General features: G+C 43.9%; 1 protein-coding gene across 1 annotated transcript in view; it reads left to right on the top strand.

Moving 5' to 3' along the window:
- Positions 1 to 20,182, top strand: part of LOC134935983 (zinc finger protein 845-like) — a 45,861-nt gene extending 25,679 nt beyond the window's left edge. The window contains exon 2 of the mRNA XM_063930849.1: positions 14,544 to 20,182. Coding sequence (XP_063786919.1) covers positions 14,725 to 16,755 — 2,031 coding nt within the window. The 5' untranslated portion in view covers positions 14,544 to 14,724 and the 3' untranslated portion in view covers positions 16,756 to 20,182. The remainder of the gene's footprint in view (positions 1 to 14,543) is intronic.
- The last annotated feature ends 535 nt before the right edge of the window (positions 20,183 to 20,717 follow it).

The following is a 20,717-nucleotide window of genomic DNA, read 5'->3' as shown; positions in this document are numbered from 1 at the left end:
GAGACTGAAACTCAGGTGTTGAAGAAGTCTATGGCAGTTTGGTCAGGCTCTGTCCATATTCCTGCAAAATCTCCTAGCATGTTCCCACAGAAACGTGCACTTGCCCAAATTATGCAAGATGACACGGATATCGATTCTGATACTTCAGACGGTGATGGGGACGTGCTGAGGGGGGCGGCATCCCTTGCAAAGGGGCTGCAGCTCATGATGGGCCATTAAAGATGTGTTAAACATTAATGACACACCTGAGCAGGTTGAGGAGGCTTGCTTCACTGATAATAAGAAAGCCCCACTAACCTTTCCCGCGTCTAAAGAATTAATCGCTATATTTGAAAAATCCTGGGAAAACCCGGAGAAAAAATTCCAGATCCCAAAAAGTTCTGGTTGCTTTACACTTCTCTGAGGAAGATAGGAAAAACCACCGATTGTTGACGCATCTGTCTCCAGGGGATGCGGTCAAGATGCCACCGGCCGGCGGCATTTAGTACTGATCCCGTCTCCAGACTGTCTAAAAAAAGGTGGTTTTACCTGTCCCTGGTTCTACCGCGTTGAAAGAACCGGCTGATCGTAAGATTGACACTTTGCTCAAATCCATATACACTGCTTCAGGAGTGGCCTTAAGGCCCACTATTGCCTGTGCATGGATTTCTAAAGCCATAGTAAAGTGGTGGCACATTACTAGAGGATTCGGATGCAATGGATAGAAGTGACATTGAATTGTTTTTACGTAACATACAGGATTCAGCGAGGTTCATGGTGGAATCCATGAAAGACCTGGGTAGGCTGACTGCACGGATATCCTCCATGTCGGTACCAGCTCGCAGGGGACGCTGGCTACTCCAATGGTCTGCAGACGTTGAATCCTAGGAGAAGTGTGGAGAACCTACCCTACACAGGTCAGGCTCTATTGGGGGAAGCGTTGGATGCTTGGATTTCAACCGCGGGTAAGTCACCTTTCCTTCCCTCTGCTACTCTTTCTATGAAGAAACCGTTTTCTTCAGCTGTGCAGCAGTCCTTTCGGACTGCTAAGACAAAAAAGGCCCAAGCCTTCTACCACTTTCTTTAGAGGTGGTCGGGCAAAATCCAAAAAGCCTGCACCCGCAGGCTCGCAGGACCAGAGACCTGCTTCTGGTTCCTCAAAATCCTCAGCATGACTGTGGACCTCAAAGCCTGGAGGACGGGCTGGTGGGTGCAAGACTCAGACGTTTCAGCATGCGTCATCCGGCCTGGATCCCTGGGTACAGGATATTGTGTACCAGGGCTACAGACTGGAGTTTAAAGAACTCCCGCCTCACTGATTCTTCAAGTCAGGCTTGCCAGCTTTGCTGACAGACAGGGCTATCCTACAGGAAGCCATCCTAAAATTGGTAAAAATCACAGGTCATTGTCCCAGTTCCACCTCATATTCAAATGAAAGGTTATTATTCAAACATTTTCCTGGTACCGAAACCGAATGGTTCGGTCAGACTATATTTGAACTTGAAATCATTGAACCCTTACCTGAGGGTGTTCAAATTCAAAATGGAGTCTCACAGAGCAGTGATTTCATGTCTGGAGGAGGGAAAGTTTCTGGTATCCCTGGATATCAAGGATGCGTATCTCCACATTCCGATTTGGCCGCCTCACCGGGCTTATCCCAGATTTGCGCTGTTGGATGGTCACTATCACTTCCAGGCACTACCATTCGGCCTCTCCACAGCACCGAGGGTGTTCACCAAGGTGATGGCAGAGATGATGGTTCTCCTCCGCAAACAGGGGGTGACCATAATCCCATATCTGGACGATCTGCTGATAAAGGCATCGTCCAGGGAGAGGCTGTTGCAGTCCATTGTTCTCACGACTCATCTGCTCAGGGAACACAGTTGGATCCTGAATTTTCCAAAATCACATTTGGAGCCGACCAGGAGGTTGTCTTTTCTGGGAATGATACTCGACACAGAAGTGCAGAGGGTGTGTCTTCCGGGGGAAAAAGCATTGGTGATAAAAACAATAATCCGGGATGTCCTGAAGTCAGCCCGGGTTTCGGTTCATCAGTGCATTCGTCTTCTGGGGAAGATGGTGGCCTCTTACGAGCCTCTACAGTATGGAAGGTTTCATGCTCGGCCCTTCCAATTGGATCTCCTGGACAAGCGGTCGGGATCTCATCCACACATGCACCAGAGAATACGTCTGTCGCCAAAGCCAGGATTTAACTTCTCTGGTGGCTACAACTACCTCACCTTCAGGAGGGCCGCAGGTTCAGGATTCAGGACTGGATCTTTCTAACCACGGATGCAAGTCTCCAGGACTGGGGCGCAGTCACTCAGGGGGAAACCTTCCAAGGAAGGTGGTCAAGCCTGGAATCCAGCCCACCAATAAACATTCGGGAACTACGGTCTACAACGGTCTTCTCCAATCGGCCCATCTTCTGCGAGATCGAGCCATTCAAGTGCAGTTGGACAATGTGACGACAGTGGCTTACATAAACCGACGGGGTGGAACGAAGAGTAGAGCTGCAATGTCAGAGGTAACAAGAATCATCCTCCTGGCAGAAAAACACGCGTTGGTGCTGTCCGCAATCTTCATTCCGGGAGTAGACAACTGCGAAGCGTACTTCTTCAGCAGACACGATCTCCATCCAGGAAAGTGGGTACTCCATCCGGAGGTGTTCACGGAGGTAACAGATCTTTGGGGTGTACCTCAAATAGACATGAGGGCCTCTCATCTTAACAAGACGCTTCGGTGGTATTGTTCCAGGTCAAGGGACCCGCAAGCCATGACGGTGGACACCCTTGTGACTCCGTGGGTGTGTCTGTCGGTGTGTGTGTTCCCTCCACTTCCACTCATTCCAAAAGTTCTAAAACTCTTAGGTAGAACAAGAGTTCTCGTGACCCTCATTACTCCGAACTGACAAGAAGGTCTTGGTACGTGGATCTTCTGGATCTACTGCTAGAAGAGCCGAGGCCTCTTCCTCTTCGGGAGGACCTGCTGCAGCAGGGGCCGTTCACTTATCAAGACTTACAACGGCTACGTTTGAAGGCATGGAGGTTGAACGCAGATATTAGCTCCGAAGGGCATTCTGAATCAGGTTATTCCTACCCTGATACAGGCTAGGAAAAGAGTAACGTCTAAACATTACCATCGAATTTGGAAAAAATATGTATCTTGGTGTGAGTCCAAGAAGTTTCCTACGGTGGAGTTTCAACTGGGACGGTTTCTCCTCTTCCTGCAAGCAGGTGCGGATATGGGCCTGAGGTTGGGATCCGTAAAGGTCCAGAATTCGGCCCTATCCATTTTCTTCCGGATCAGTTGGCTTCCCTCCCTGAGGTTCAAACTTTTCTGAAAGGGGTTCTGCACATCCAGCCTTCCTTTGTGCCGCCTATGGCGCCCTGGGGATCTTAATGTGGTGTTACAGTTCCTCCAATCGGATTGGTTCGAACTCCTACCGGAGGTTGAGGTCAAATTTCTCTTGTGGAAGGCTGATACTCTGTTGGCCTTAGCTTCTGCTGGACGTGTGTCGGAATTGGGTGCTTTGTCTTGGAAGAGCCCCTACTTGATCTTCCATGAAGATAGAGCTGAGCTCCGGACACGTCAGCAGTCCTTCCGAAGGTTGTGTCGACATTTCATATCAACCAACTTATTGTGGTGCCAGTTGCTACTGACTCCTCAATTTCATCACAGTCCTTGGATGTTGTAAGGCAGGGGTGGCCAGTCGATCGCGGACATGCGACCAGTCGATCGCGATCCGCCGCCCAGCCACCCGAAGCCGCGCCTCTCCTACCTGCCGCTCTGCCTCCTCAGTCTGGTCTGCGGCAGTGACGGCCGAGTGTATAGCTCAAATCAGGTGCCGGTTCGTTAGCCAATGAGAGCTCGCGGACCGGCAACTGATTTGAGTCATACACGCTGCCGTCACCGCCGGAGATCAGACTGAGGAGGCAGAGCGGAAGACAGGAGAAGCGCGCGCTGCGCTCACCACACACCAACGGTGAGCACTACTATGGGGGCATATCTGGCATTGTGGGCACATAGCTCAGTGGGGGCATATGTGGCACTGTGGGGTCATATGTGGCACTGGGGGCATATCTGGCTCTGCGGGCACATGGCACTGTGGGGGCATATATGGCACTGTGGGGGCATATCTGTAATCTGGCACTGTGGGGCATATCTGGCACTGTGGGCACATGGCACTGTGAGGGCATATCTGGCACTGGGCACATGGCACTGTGGGGGCATATCTGGCACTGTGGGGGCATATCTGGCACTGTGGGGGCATGTGTATCTGGCACTGTGGGGGCATATCTGGCACTGTGGGTGCATATCTGTATCTGGCACTGTGGGGGCATATCTGGCACTGTGGGCACATGGCACTGTGGGGGCATGTGTATCTGGCACTGTGGGGGCATATGTGTTTGAGGTCTTTACCTGTGGGGGCCAATGTGTTATTTCGTGTGAGGCAGTCATTACACTCTGCGCAGCAAGGCTACGTCCCTTTTTCTCTCTCGTTATACCACGCCCACTTTTTGTTATACCACGCCCACTTTTTGTTATGCCACGCCCTTTTTTGGGCTATTCTCCTAGGTAGATCACAAAAGCTTTTTAGCTTTCACAGTAGATGACCAACTCCAAAAGTCTGGCCGCCCCTGTTGTAAGGGCACTGAAAATCTATGTGAAGAGGACTACTCGTCACAGAAAATCGGACTCTCTGTCCTGTATGATCCCAAGAAACTTGAGTGTCATGCTTCTAAGCAGACGATTTCTCGCTGGATCAGGTTATCTATCCAGCATGCATATTCTACAGCAGGATTGCCGTGTCCTACGTCTGTTAAGGCCCACTCTACTCGTAAGGTGGGTTCTTCCTGGGCGGCTGCCCGTGGTGTCTCGGCTTTACAGGTTTGCTGAACGGCTACTTGGTCTGGGTCGAACACGTTTGCAAAGTTCTACAATTTTGATACTTAGGCTGCTGAGGACCTGAAATTTAGTCAATCAGTTCTGCAGGAGCCTCCGCGCTCTCCCTCCTGTTTAAGGAGCTTTGGTACATCTCCATGGTACTAATGTGGACCCCAGCATCCTCTAGGACGTAAGAGATTTTAGGATTTTAATTACCTACCGGTAAATCCTTTTCTCGTAGTCCGTAGAGGATGCTGGGCGCCCGCCCAGCTCTTCGTGATCCTGCATTGGTTACTTAGTTCAGTACTGCTTAGTTCGTGGGTAAGTACTGTTTTGTTACTTTTGTTAAGCCGTTGCTGATGTTTCAAGCTGGTTAGCTTGGTTTGCCTTGTATGTGTGAGCTGGTGTGAATCTCGCCACTATCTGTGTAAAATCCTTCTCTCGAAGTTGTCCGTCTCCTCGGGCATAGTTTCTAGACTGAGTCTGGTAGGAGGGGCATAGAGGGAGGAGCCATCCCACACTCTCAAACTCTTAAAGTGCCAGTGGCTCCTAGTGGAACCATCTATACCCCATGGGACTAATGTGGACCCCCGCATCTTCTATGGACTACGAGAAAAGGTTTTACCGGTAGTAATTAAAATCCTATTATCCTTTGCATCAGTTTTGTATTTTTCCCTTTTATATACAATCCTGTTAAGATCAGACTGAGACACTCACACATTCTTTGCCGCACATGCATATTTATTTAATGAAACAAATTATTATATAATTTTTATCTACTATAACTGTCATTCTCTTACGTCCTAGAGGATGCTGGGGACTCCGTAAGGACCATAGGGATAGACGGGCTCCGCAGGAGACATGGGCACTTTAAGAAAGACTTTAGATCTTGGGTGTGCACTGGCTCCTCCCTCTATGCCCCTCCTCAGGACCTCAGTTTATTACTGTTCCCAGAGGAGATAGGTGCAATTACAGGAGCTCTCCTGAATTTCTGTGAGAAAAGTATTTTAGATAGGTTTTTTATGTTCAGGGAGCCTGCTGGCAACAAACTCCCTGCAGCAACGGACTGAGGGGAGTAAAGCAGCCCTACTCTCTGAGTGCAAGGTCCTGCTTCTTAGGCTAATGGACACCATTAGCTCCAGAGGGATTGGTACGCAGGATCTCACCCTAGCCGTCTGTCCCAGAGCCGCGCCGCCGTCCCCCTCGCAGAGCCGGAAGATAGAAGCCGGGTGAGTATGAGAAAAAAAAAAGACTTCACAGGCGACAGAAGACTTCATGATCTTCACTGAGGTAACGCACAGCACTGCAGCTGTGCGCCATTGCTCCCATACACCTCACATACTCCGGTCACTGTAAGGGTGCAGGGCACGGGGGGGGGGGGGTGCCCTGGGCAATATAAACCTCTTATTTGGCAAAAGGAGCATATATACAGCTGGACACTATATCTGCATGAGCCCCCGCCAATTCTACACTTTTAGCGGGACAGAAGCCCTCCGTCGAGGGGGCGGGGCTTCTCCCTCAGCACTCATCAGCGCCATGTTTTTCTCCACAACACCGCTGAGATGAAGCTCCCCGGACTCTACCCTGCTTATACCACGGTAGAAGAGAGGGTTTTAAAGAAGAGGGGGGGCACATAATTCGGCGCAGATAATAACAGCACTACTGGGTAAACATTAAATTGCAGTGTTTTTTCCTGGGTCATATAGCGCTGGGGTGTGTGCTGGCATACTCTCTCTCTGTCTCTCCAAAGGGCCTTGTGGGGGAATTATCTTCAGATGAGCATTCCCTGAGTGTGTGGTGTGTCGGTACGTGTGTGTCGACATGTCTGAGGTAAAATGCTCTCCTACGGAGGAGATGGAGCAGATGTGTGAGTGGTGCAGATGTGTGAGTGGTGTCTCCGTCGACAACGCCGACACCTGATTGGATATGTGAAATTAAGTGCTAAGGTAAATTTATTGCACAAAGGATTAGAGATCAGACGGAATCTACCCATGTCTGTCCCTATGTCGCAGAGACCTTCAGAGTCTCACAACACTCACTATCCAAAATAATAGACACTGATATCGACACGGAGTCTGACTCCAGTGTCGACTACGATAATGCAAAGTACAGCCAAAACTGGCAGAAAAGTATTCAATCTATGATTATTGTAATAAAAGATGATTTGCATATCACTGATGACTCATCTGTCCCTGACACAAGGGTACACATGTTTAAGGGGAAGAAAGCTGAGGTAACATTTCCCCCCTCTCATGAAGAAAAAGAGCGGGAATCTCCAGACAAGAAACTGCAGATTCCCAAAAATAATTCTCAGGGAGTATCCTTTCCCTGCTAGGGCCAGGATACGATGGGAATCTTCCCCTAGGGTGGACAAGGCATTGTCACGTTTACCCAAAAGGTAGCGCTGACTTAACAGCTATCCTCAGGGATCCTGCAGATAGCATGCAGTAAAAGTACTTTGAAGTCCATTTACACACATTCTTGTACACTACTCAGACCGGCGATTGTGTCGGCATGGGTTTATAGCGCTGTAGCAGCGTGGACAGATACCTTATCAGCAGAGATTGAAACCCTAGATAAGGATACCATGATATTGACCCTAGTATGTATGTATGTATGTATGTATGTATGTGTATATATATATATATAAGACATGCCCAAAGAGACATTAGTCTACTGGGTTCTAGAGTCAACGCTATGTTGATTTCTGCTAGACGTGTCCTGTGGAACAGGCAATGGACAGGTAATGCCGACTAAAAGAAGCATATAGAAGGTTTACCTTACAAGGCTGAGGAATTGTGTGGAGAAGGGCTCTCGGACCTGTTCTCCACAGCTATAGCTGGTAATTCTGATCTTTTGCCTTATATTCCCTCACAGCCTAAGAAAGCACGACATTATCAAATGCAGTCCTTTCGGTCGCAGAATAACAAGAAAGTACGAGGAGCATCCTTTCTTACCAGAGGTAAGGGCACAGGGCACAGCTAGTTCCCAGGAACAGAAGTCCTCCCCGGCCTCTACTACATCCACCGCATGACGCTGGAGCTCTGCTAAGGGTGTCCATCCCAGTGGGAGCACGTCTTCGACTCTTCAGCCACATCTGAGTTCACTCACAGGTGGATGCCGGGGCAATAAAAATTGTTTCTCAGGGTTACAAGCTGGAATTCGAAAGGTGCCTCCTCGCCGTTTTTTCCTTATTGGACCTACCGGCTTCTACCCCAGAAAGGGAGGAAATATTAAATACAATTCACACATTGTATCTCCAACAGGTGGTGCTCAAGGTTCCCCTCCTGCAACAAGGAAGGGGATATGAATCAACCTTGGCTGTAGTCCCGAAACCGTACGGTTCGGTCAGACCTATTTTAAAATTAAAATCTCTGAACCTATATGGGAAAAGGTTCAAATTTAAAGTGGAATCGCCCAGAGCGATCATCACCAGCCTGGAAGGGGGGATTTGATGGTGTATCTAGACATAAAGGCTGCATACCTTCATGTTCCCATTTATCCACCCCATCAGGCGTACCTGACAATGGCGGTACAGTATTGTCATTACTAATTTCAGGGTAATTGGCGGAAATAATGGTGCTCCTACGCAAGCAAGGAGTCACAGTTATCCCATACTTGGACGATCTCCTAATAAGGGCGAGATCAAAAGAGCAGTTGTTGAACAGCATGTCACTTTCGCTGAAGGTGTCACAGCAACATGGCTGGATTCTCAATATCCCGAAGTCACAGTTGGTTCCTATGACTCATCTGCCCTTCTTGGGTATGATTTTGGATACGGACCAGAAATGGGTTTACCTTCAGATAGAGAAGGCCCAGGAACTCATGACTCTAATCAGGGACCTATTGAAACCAAGACAGGTGTCAGTGCATCACTGCACTCGAGTCCTGGGAAAAACATTCCCTTCGGCAGGTTCCATGCGAGGACTTCAAATGGGACCTACTGGACAAGTGGTCCGGGTCACATCTACAGATTCATCAGTTGATCACCCTATCCCCCAGCGCCAGGGTATCTCTACTATGGTGGCTGCAGAGGGCTCAACTTCTATAGGGCCGCAGGTTCGGCATTCAGGACTGGATCCTGGTGACCACGGACGCGAGCCTCCGAGGTTGGGGAGCAGTCACACAGGGAAGAAATTTCCAAGGTCATAGAAACATAGAATTTGTCGGCAGATAATAACCACTTGGCCCATCTAGTCTGCCCCTTTTTTTTTTTTATATATATATTATTTTTATCTCCAACCTTATTTGATCCTTATTTCTTTGTAAGGATATCCTTATGTCTATCCCATGCATGTTTAAATTGCTCTACTGTCTTAGCCTCTACCACCTCTGATGGGAGGCTATTCCACTTGTCCACTACCCTTTCTGTGAAATAATTTTTCCGCAAATTTCCCCTGAACCTCCCTCCTCTCCAGTCTCAGTGCATGTCCTCGTGTCCTATTGCTTCTCTTCATTTGGAGAATGTTTCCCTCCTGGACTTTGTTAAAACCCTTGATATATTTGAAAGTTTCTATCATGTCCCCCCTTTCCCTTCTCTGCTCCAAACTATACATATTGAGATTTCTTAGTCTTTCTGGGTATGTTTTGTGATGTAGGCCATGCACCATTTTAGTTGCCCTCCTTTGTACAGTTTCTAATGTATTAATATCCTTTTGAAGATATGGCCTCCAGAACTGAATACAGTATTCTAGATGAGGCCGTACCAATGACCTATACAGTGGCATTATTACTTCTTTTTTTCTGCTGCTGATTCCTCTCCCAATGCAGCCAAGCATCTGACTAGCCTTCCTCATTGCCTTGTTACATTGCTTACCTGCCTTTAAGTCATCTGAAATAGTGACTCCTAGATCCCTTTCCTCCTCATTAGTTTCCAGTATAGTGCCATTAATACTGTATTTAGCTTTAGGATTTTTGAGACCCAAGAGCATGATTTTGCATTTTTTGGCATTAAACTGTAATTGCCAGACTCTTGACCATTCCTCTAGTCTACCTAGATCCTCAATCATTTGTTTTACCCCACCTGGTGTGTCTACCCTGTTGCATACCTTTGTGTCATCTGCAAAAAGGCATACTTTCCCTTTAATGCCATTTGCAATGTCACCAATAAAGATATTAAAAAGCACTGGTCCAAGTACAGATCCCTGGGGTACTCCACTGGTAACATTTCCCTCCTGTGAATGCACTCCATTTACCACAACTCTCTGTTTTCTATCCTTCAACCAAGATCTTATCCATTCAATAATCCTAATATCCAATCCCAAACTTTCAAGTTTATTTAGCAGTCTGCGATGTGGAACTATGTCAAAAGCCTTACTAAAGTCTAGATAAGCTATATCCATGGCTCCACCTTTATCCATCACTTTAGTCACACAATCAAAAAAGTCAATAAGATTTGTTTGACATGATCTCCCCCCCCCCCAGTGAATCCATGCTGTTTGGGATCCAGTAAATTGACGGATTTGAGATAATCTACAACTCTTTCTTTTAAGAGTGTTTCCATCCATTTCCCTACTACTGATGTAAGACTCACTGGTCTGTAGTTGTTTGCTTCTTCCTTGCTTCCACTTTTGTGCAGTGGGACTACGTTTGCTCTTTTCCAGTCCCCTGGAATTACTCCTGCAGCTAATGACTGGTTGAATAATTCTGTCAATGGTGCTACCAGCACCTCTTTAAGTTCTTTTAGTATCCTTGGCTGTATCCCATCTGGCCCCATAGATTTGTCCACTTTCAGCTTTGAGAGTTCTGTTAGGACCGTCTCCTCTGTAAATGTACTTGTTTCATTTTCCTGAATATCCCTGCAACTTAACTGTGGCCCCTTCCCCTCTCTTTCAGTAGTAAATACTGAGCAAAAATAATCATTAAGATGATCTGCTATTAAATTGTCTCCTTCAACAAGACTCCCAGTGTCCGTCTTTAGTTGTATAATTCCGCCTTTTGTTTTTCTCCTTTCGCTTATATACCTAAAAAAAGTTTTGCCTCCTTTACCCACTGACTGGGCCATTTTCTCCTCAGCTTGTGCCTTTGCACATCTGATTACCTTCTTTGTCTCCTTCTGTCTAACAAGATATATCTTTTCTTTGGTCAAGTCAAGAGACTTGTCTTCACATCAACATCTTGGAATTAAGGGCCATATACAGCGCCCTACGTCAAGCGGAGACCTTACTTCGCGACCAACCGGTTCTGATCCAGTCAGACAACGTCACCGCAGTAGCTCATGTAAACCGCCAAGGCGGCACAAGGAGCAGAGTGGCGATGGCGGAAGCCACCATAATTCTTCGCTGGGTGGAGAATCATGTAAGAGCACTGTCAACAGTGTTTATTCCGGAAGTGAACAACTGGGAAGCAGACTTCCTCAGCAGGCACGACCTACGTCCTGGAGAGTGGGGACTTCATCAGGAAGTCTTCGCACAGATTGCAGTTCGGTGGGGACTGCCACAGATAGACATGATGGCGTCCCGCCTCAACAAATAGCTGCAGAGTTATTGCGCCTGGTCAAGAAACCCTCAGGCAGTAGCGGTAGAAGCCCTAGTGACACAGTGGGTGTTCCAGTCAGTCTATGTATTTCCTCCTCTTCCTCTCATACCCAAGGGTTGAGAATAATAAGAAAAAGAGGAGTGAGAACAATCCTCATTGTTCCAGATTGTCCACGAAGGACCTGGTATCCGAATCTGCAGGAAATGCTTACAGAAGATCCGTGGCCTCTTCCTCTAAGGCAGGACCTGTTGCAACAGGGACCATGTCTGTTCCAAGACTTACCGCGGCTGCGTTTGACGGCATGGCGGTTGAACGCCGTATCCTAGCGGAAAAAAAAGGCATTCCGGATGAGGTCATTCCTACGCTGATAAAGGCTAGGAAGGACTTGACATCTAAACATTATCACCGTATATGGCGAAAATATGTTTCTTGTTGGAGGCCAGGAATGCTCCTACGGGAGAATTCCATCTGGGCCGTTTCCTTCACTTCCTACAAACTGGAGTGAATTTGGGCCTAAAATTAGGCTCCATTAAGGTTCAGATTTCGGCCCTATCCATTATCGAAAAGAATTGGCTTCTCTCCCAGAAGTTGAGACTTTTGTAAAGAGAGTGCTGCATATTCAGCCTCCTTTTGTACCTCCGGTGGATCCATGGGACCTTAACGTGGTGTTAAGTTCCTTAAGTCACACTGGTTTGTACCACTTAAAACGGTGGAGTTGAAATATCTCACTTGGAAGGTGGTCATGTTATTAGCCTTGGCTTCGGCTAGGTGAGTGTCGGAATTAGCGGCTTTGTCACATAAAAGCCCCTATCTGATTTTCCATATGGATAGAGCAGAATTGCGGACCCGTCCTCAATTCCTGCCAAAAGTGGTTTCATCCTTTCATATGAACCAACCTATTGTGGTGCCTGTGGCTACGCGTGACTTGGAGGATTCCGAGTCACTTGATGTGGTTAGGGCTTAGAAAATTTACGTAGCCAGAACGGCTAGAGTCAGAAAAACAGAAGCACTGTTTATCCTGTATGCGACCAACAAGATTGGTGCCCCTGCTTCAAAGCAGACTATTGCTCGCTGGATCTGTAGCACGATTCAGCAAGTGCATTCTACGGCTGGTTTGCCGTTGCCTAAATCAGTCAAGGCCCATTCCTCTAGGAAAGTGGGCTCTTCTTGGGCGGCTGCCCGGGGGGTCTCGGCACTACAGCTGTGCCGAGCTGCTACTTGGTCGGGTTCAAACACCTTTGCAAAGTTCTATAAGTTTGATACCCTGGCTGAGGGGGTCCTCCTGTTTGCTCAATCGGTGCTGCAGAGTCATCCGCACTCTCCCGCCCGTTTGGGAGCTTTGGTATAATCCCCATAGTCCTTACGGGGTCCCCAGCATCCTCTAGGACGTGTAAGAAAATAAGATTTTAAACCTACCGGTAAATCTTTTTCTCGTAGTCCGTAGAGGATGCTGGGCGCCCATCCCAAGTGCGGACTACTTCTGCAATACTTGTATATAGTTATTGCTTGAATAAGGGTTATGTGATAGTTGCATCGGTCTTGAACTGATGCTATGTTGTTTTCATACGGATAACTGAGTAATTTATCACAGGTTATACGGTGTGATTGGTGTGGCTGGTATGAATCTTGCCCTTGGATTAACAAAAATCCTTTCCTCGTACTGTCAGTCTCCTCTGGGCACAGTTTCTCTAACTGAGGTCTGGAGGAGGGGCATAGAGGGAGGAGCCAGTGCACACCCAGGATCTAAAGTCTTTCTTAAAGTGCCCATGTCTCCTGCGGAGCCCGTATATCCCCATGGTCCTTACGGAGTCCCCAGCATCCTCTACGGACTGCGAGAAAAAGATTTACCGGTAGGTTTAAAATCCCTATTCCCTACCACCAAACTCACCTAATCTCATACATAGAAATGTGCTATTTATCCTTTAATAACCTGGTATCATACAATAATGGACCCTAATTCCCCTGCACCCATCACACTAATCTGAGTGACTGTGAGATCACATTGTCCCCATTTCCATGGTGTGTGCAGAGAGAATGGGGGCAACCTGGTGACACTAGGTGTGACAGGGACAATAGCATGGGTTACCCACCTATGGTCCGTGCAGGGGGTCTGTAATGTATGTTCTGCACATACGGAGGTCAGAGGATTATCCAGTTACTATATACAGTGCACCGCTTCACTTTTTCCACATTTTGCTATGTTACAGCCTTATTCCAAAATGGAATAATTTTTTTTCCTTCAAACTTCTACACACAATACCCCATAATGGCAACATGAAAAAAAGTTTTTTTTTTTTTTAGATTTTTGCAAATTTATTAAAAATAAAAAAACTAAGAAATCACATGTACATAAGTATTCACAGCCTTTTCTCAATATTTTGTTGATGCACCTTTGTCAGCACTTGCAGCCTCAAGTCTTTTTAAATATGATGCCACAAACTTGGCACACCTATCTTTGGGCAGTTTAGCCCATTCCTCTTTGCAACACCTCTCAAGCTCCATCAGGTTGGATGGAAAGCGTTGGTGCACAGCCATTTTCAGATCTCTCCAGAGATGTTCAAGTCTGGGTTCTTGCTGGGCCACTCAAGGACATTCACAGAGTTGTCCTGAAGCCACTCCTTTGATATCTTGGCTGTGTTCTTAGGGTCGTTGTCTTGCTGAAAGATAAACCGTTGCCCCAGTCTGAGATAAGGAGCGCTCTGGAGCAGGTTTTCATCCAGGATATCTCTGTACATTGCTGCATTTACCCTTCCCTCCGTCCTGACTAGACTCCCAGTTCCTGCAGCAGAAAAACATACCCACAGCATGATGCTGCCACCACATTGTTTCACTGTAGGGATAGTATTGGCCTGGTGATGAGCGGTGCTTGGTATCCTCCAAACATGACGCCTGGCATTCACGCCAAAGAGTTCAATCTTTGTCTCATCAGACCAGAGAATTTTGTTTCTCATGGTCTGCGAGTCCTTCAGGTGCATTTTGGCAAACTCCGGGGGGGGGGGCTGCCATCCCGCTTCTGTCTGGCCACTCTATTTTCTCTCTAATTTGGCAACATACGCAAATATAAAGCAATGGTCAGTGACTGTGATATGTGCAGTTGTTTCTAAATCTACATCATCTTCATTATAAAGTAATACACTTCTACCATAAAAGTACAATTATCCTGGTAACCTTTCTGCTTTTACCTATCAACTTTCTTACAGGACAAAGAAGTAGCAGGATTCTTACTCATAATATTAGAAGACGTCGTGAAAAGGGACAATGTTCTCTAACAAGCCAACTAGAGACGTCAATTTCTTCTTACACCTCTAGAGCATTCACAAAAAATTCTCATGTTCTGGATAGAAGAAACATTCAACAACTAATTTGATTCTCCTCTCATACATGATGAGCCTCAAAGGAGAGAGAACACATCTGTGCTCTGAGTGCGACAAAAGCTTTAATCGTTATTCAGAGCTTCTCACACATCACAAGAGCCACACAGGAGAGAAACCATTTACATGCTCTGAGTGCAGCAAATCTTTCACCCGTAATTCAAGTCTTGAAAGACATTGGAAGAGTCACTCAGGAGAAAAACCATTTAAATGCTCTGAATGCAGCAAGTGTCTTACCTCCAAGCAACAACTTGTTCTCCATCAGAGAATTCACACAGGAGAAAAACCATTTCAGTGCTCTGAATGTAGCAAGTGTTTTATCGCCAAGCGACAACTTATTAAACATCAGACAATTCACACAGGCTCTGACTCTAGCAAGTATTTCCCCCAAAATTCATCTCTTGTCATTCATCAGAGGAACCACACCGGAGAGAAATCTAATAAATGTTCAGAATGCAGCAAGTGTCTTTCCACCAAGCAACAACTTGTTAAGCACAAGAGACTTCACACAGGAGAAAAGCCATTTAAATGCCCTGAATGTATCAAGTGTTATATAGATCAGTCAAGTCTTCTTAGACATCAAAAGATTCACACAGGAGCGAAACCATATAAATGTTCTGATTGCAGCAAATGTTTTGTCTATAAGGGAGATCTTGTTACACATCAGAGGATTCACACAGGAGTGAATCCATATAAATGTTTAGAATGCAAAAAGTGTTTTTACCATAAATCACAACTTGTCAGTCATCATATGGTTCACACAGGAGAGAAACCATTTAAATGTTCTGAATGCAGCAAATGTTTTTACAAAAAGTCGCAACTTGTTATACATCTGAGGATTCACACAGGAGAGAAACCATTTACCTGCTCAGAATGCAGCAATTGTTTTAAAGATTTGTCAAGTCTTCGTAAACATCAGTGGAGTCACACAGGAGAGAAACCATATACCTGCACTGAATGCAGCAAGAGTTTTACACATTTTTCAGGTCTTCGCGAACATCAGAGGAGTCACACAGGAGAGAAACCATTTACATGTTCTGAATGTAGCAAATGTTTTTCCCGTAAGTTATCTCTTGTTAGACATCAGAGGAGCCACACAGGAGAGAAACCATATAAATGTTCAGAATGTGGCCAGTGTTTTACCGCCAACCGACAACTTGTTATACATGAGAGGAGTCACACAGGAGAGAAACCATTTATATGCTCTGAATGTAGCAAGTGTTTTAGCTCCAAGCGACGACTTGTTTTACATCAGAAGATTCACACAGGAGAGAAACCGTATAAATGTTCAGAATGCAGCAAGTGTTTTTACCATAAATCAGAACTTGTCCGTCATCATATGATTCACACAGGAGAGAAGCCATTTAAATGTTCTGATTGCAGCAAATGTTTTAGCTCCAAGTCGCAACTTGTTATACATCAGAGGATTCACACAGGAGAGAAACCATTTAAATGTTCTGATTGCAGCAAATGTTTTACCTCCAAGCCACAACTTGTTATACATCATAGGATTCACACAGGAGAGAAACCATTTAAATGCTCTGAATGTAGCAAGTGTTTTATCTCCAAGCGACGACTTGTTTTACATCAGAGGATTCACACAGGAGAGAAACCGTATAAATGTTCAGAATGCAGCAAGTGTTTTACTTCCAAGCCACAACTTGTTATACATCAGAGGATTCACACAGGAGAGAAACCATTTAAATGTTCTGAATGTATCAAATGTTTTACCTACAAGCCACAACTTGTTATACATCGGAGAATTCACAAAGGAGAAAAAACATTTATATGCTTTGAATGCAGAAAATGTTTTACAGATGGCTCACGTCTTCGTAAACATCAGAAGATTCACACCGGAGATAAACAATTTACATGTTCTGAATGTAGCAAATGTTTTCCCCGTAGGTCATCTCTTGTTATACATCAGAGGAGCCACGCAGGAGTGAAATCATATAAATGTTTTGAATGCAGCAAATGTTTTACCTCCAAGCGACAGCATGTTACACATATGAGGATTCACACAGAAGAAAAATATATATAAGTGCTCCAAAAGTAGCAATTGCTATACAGAATTGTTCCGTCTTCTGAAACATCAAATGATTCACACAGAAGAAACCATTTACGTGTTCTGAATGCATACTGGTTTACTAGTAAGAAAAATTCATAAATTATCTTTTATCACCACAATATCCATACAAGGGAGCCAATATAAATTTTCTGAAATGTGGCATGTGTTTTCTATAAATTGGTATCGATAAATACAGGAGAGGATGGATTTTGTTTCCTTTATACAGCTATTGTTAATGTCATGTTATATATGCCTAGTTATTTGATGTATTGGGTTGTTTTGTTGTATTTTGGGCAGTGCTACAGTTACAAGGATATTGATTGTGTTATATTTATTCTGTAGTGGCACCACTCAAAGACTCAGCAGATAAAGCACCTTGAGTCCTATTAAAGAAAGAGCGCTATATAAATAAAATTATTATTATTATTATTATTGTTGTAAATTGCATAGGAGAACTTTGTTACTTAGTAACTATTGATCAAAAGGCAAGGTACTTCTAAGATGCATAAGTTCAGTAATTTAGAGTCAAGGCTTTTAGCAGAGACAAGACGTTGGTGGATTCAGGAAATTCTTCACAAATATATAGATCATAATATGATCCTTAGAGGGTGACACATTTTCAAATCCTGTTCCTTTAAGGATGATCCTAAATTGACCGCTAATTGGAATACTGTATTGGACAAGTGTTCATTTCCACTGATTAGACTATTACTTTCATATAGAGGAAATTAGATTTCCAAATTATTTGGAGAAATTGGAAAAAAACTCAAGACCTGCCGAAGTATTTTTAAAATGTGATTGGGTTTAAAGAACGAGATCAGATATTAAATAAAAATAAATTGAGGATAATGAAAAATTCCTGGGTAATAATGAAAAATATTGATTTGACACTTTAATACTTAGGCTAACAATCTAGTGAGATCCTTTACAGGAGGCATGTCAGGAATCAGTCTCCAGTAGGTAGATCTAATCCACCCTCTGATTTTTTTAAGCTTAGAACAGACAGTTATGTGAAACAACTGGGAAGAAAGAATAGTGAATTCCAATATGCGTGTAAATGGAACAGATGTATATAGACAGATGTAAGTGTTGTAATTATAACTAATCGTGTGAAGATGAACATTATCCCAAGCTGAATTATCACTATTTTTCGAAGGGGGCCAATATCAAAATCATTTATCACAAAGTAAGAGAACTGATCAAAATTCTGGTGAATTCAAAGTAGAGTAAACCATTAATCAAGACAAATGACTAATTTTTTTAGGACCGGATTATCAAAAAAGATAGAGATGAAGATGCAGGTTATGTAGAGGAGGTAGCAATCCACTAAAAAGTGTAAAAATAGGTTAAGAAATAAAAGACAAGGACACTTTGCGAAAAATGAAAAATCAGTGATTGTAATGGGGGACTTGACGTAACCCTGATATGTTTGATCGTAAGAGATATTTTGCCAATATAAACATCGAAATCATTAATGGTAGTGCTATTGTCCTGGATAATGATCAAGAAATGATTCATGCATTAGATGAGCTCTTGGCTGAGAGTGGAGCTACCGACAAACTGTCAGAATATCCTGAGGTCAGTTATAGAATGAAGAAGGATTTTTTATAATTTTGTACTAAAAAAAATACAATATATATAAGATCCATCAGGATAATTTACGAATGGTGAGTCTATAATAATTAACGGGGCTGATGAGGTGTTGTCATTCAAGTTGGAATTGATTACCTCTCTGAGGCATGCAAGCAGATAAATACGTTTTCTAGCAAATTTACATTTTTCAACGGTTCAATTTCTATTCAAGTTGAAAAATCTGTTGGATAGTGCACTGACCAAGGGTGATATTTAAATTGTTTTCTTTATGCTGCACACCCGATTATTCCCACCTATTATCACCTCTCTAAAATTCATAAATATTTATTCTCACTACCTGGGTGTCCTGTTATATCTGGGTTCTTTAATCACTAAACTATCTTTTGTTGACTCTTATCTTCAAACTCACGTCATTACTTTTCGATTCCACATCTGAGATATGCCCTAATTCAAAACTTTATGAATGGTATCACTTGGTATGAGGGGTGTCCACTTGTGTGATATAGAGACTCTGTACACCATACCCACAAAGGGGGATTTGAGGCTGTCCAACATTTGTTTATTTATTTATATATATATATATATATATATATATATGTATGAAATGCGAAAGCACTGACTGACTGACTCTAATTCTCTTACGTCCCGATATGTTAGATGAAATGTAACAAGTATTCTGCAGGTGAGAGATAGTAAAACAATGTAATTAGAATTTTAAAAAAACCTCCCGTAATGTAATGAAAGTGGGGGTTGACATAATGATGTCTTTACCAATGCGTGGCTTGCGTTGCATGAACGATACTGCCCAAATGGACAATTGGATCAAAATTTGGATTGCACCTCCAGTGTGTAGAATTTAATAAACTACAAAAATGGTCCTGTCTCTTTTCACCGTATCTGCTACGGGTGAATGCCAAGAACCATGGATTAATAGTTACTTACATTAAGACGTCTCAAATTTACAGCTCTAAAGATTTACCAAATTTTTTACATTTATATGTACAAATGTGAAAATCAGAAACTCCTGTGCGAAGAACGGGTAGAACAGCTAGTGTACTGATATGGGATTGGATCCTAGACAATGTAAGTTTATCCTGGATTCAGTTTCTTTTATTCTTTCTCATCATTTTTTTTTCTGCTCGACACATCTCCAGGTACATGGGAACACCATGGGCAATATAGTTTGCCCCGAGTTTTGCCAGTTTGTACATGGGGCTCTTTTAGGACCAATTTTCACTGCAAACTTGGCGCTCCATGGCAGGTATTTAGACTACCTATTTTGGCATTTGGAGCTGGTATTCTGATTCAATTCCTTCCTTTAGTTCTCATCTTAATACAAATACTTTCCATCATTCACACAAGTTTTCTTGATATTGCCCCCTTGGTCAGGAATAGTTATGGACTGCAATCTTTTAAAAAAAGCAGTACTGTAGTTTTGTTTTTCCCCAAAAAATATTTTTATTAAATTTCAATAGGCAACATGGTACAAGAGAGACTGTATACATAAAGAAAGCCATGCATAAATCACGGTGATGGGGACAGAATAGTCCATAAAGTGATACACACTAAAAATTAATCAATACAGTGTAGTGTCAGTCTTGCCATAATTTACAAGAAAACAGAACAATTATGCAAATGTAGAAAAGGAAAGGGGAAGAAGTATAAGAAACGCGTAGTAGGATTCTGCTTTTAAGCGCGTCTCAAACCACTCAACCACTTAGATCGAAATAGATTAAATATAACGTGGTATGCAAGATCCAATGTACATTACAGTTACAATGCAATAAAAGTATATTCCAACTCAGAAGTCTCCGATTATTTTTTTGTGCAAGTACCATTCAGTGTCCTCAAACAATTTGAATATGTGAGATTGCAATGCCTTTGATAGTGTAACTATGTGTGGCCTCCATTTTTTTTTAGAAAATTGAATCCCTTATCTATATCTGGTATGGTAGCATAGCGGTCAAAGTATAACACCCTAAGAAGCATATTGTGAACCGCATGTAGCGTCAGTGAGTGTCTAGAGATCAATTTCTTAAGTAGGACTTTTTTCGCTACTGTTACCAGAACATTAAAACAAAAAAAGGTACAGATATTTGCAGGAATCATCTAAGTTCCAGACCCTGAAGTTAGAGTAACTCTAAACCCAAGAGCCTTCTTATTCGCTAACAGAAAAGCTTGTGTTGATGATGGTCACTATTTTATTCCAGAACCCTTTAATGCAGCCACAGTCCCAAAAATTGTGATATGTGGCAGATGAATGGAAGCATTTCAAGCAATGGCCTGATTCTCCAAAGACAAAGTGCTTCCTTTGGGCCTGGGAAATATAGGCCCTATAGATT

This window comes from Pseudophryne corroboree, chromosome 6, assembly GCF_028390025.1.
Source record: "Pseudophryne corroboree isolate aPseCor3 chromosome 6, aPseCor3.hap2, whole genome shotgun sequence".
Taxonomy (NCBI): Eukaryota; Metazoa; Chordata; class Amphibia; order Anura; family Myobatrachidae; genus Pseudophryne; species Pseudophryne corroboree.
The sequence above is the reverse complement of the archived record's forward strand: the minus strand, read 5'-3'. Positions and strand labels throughout refer to the sequence as shown.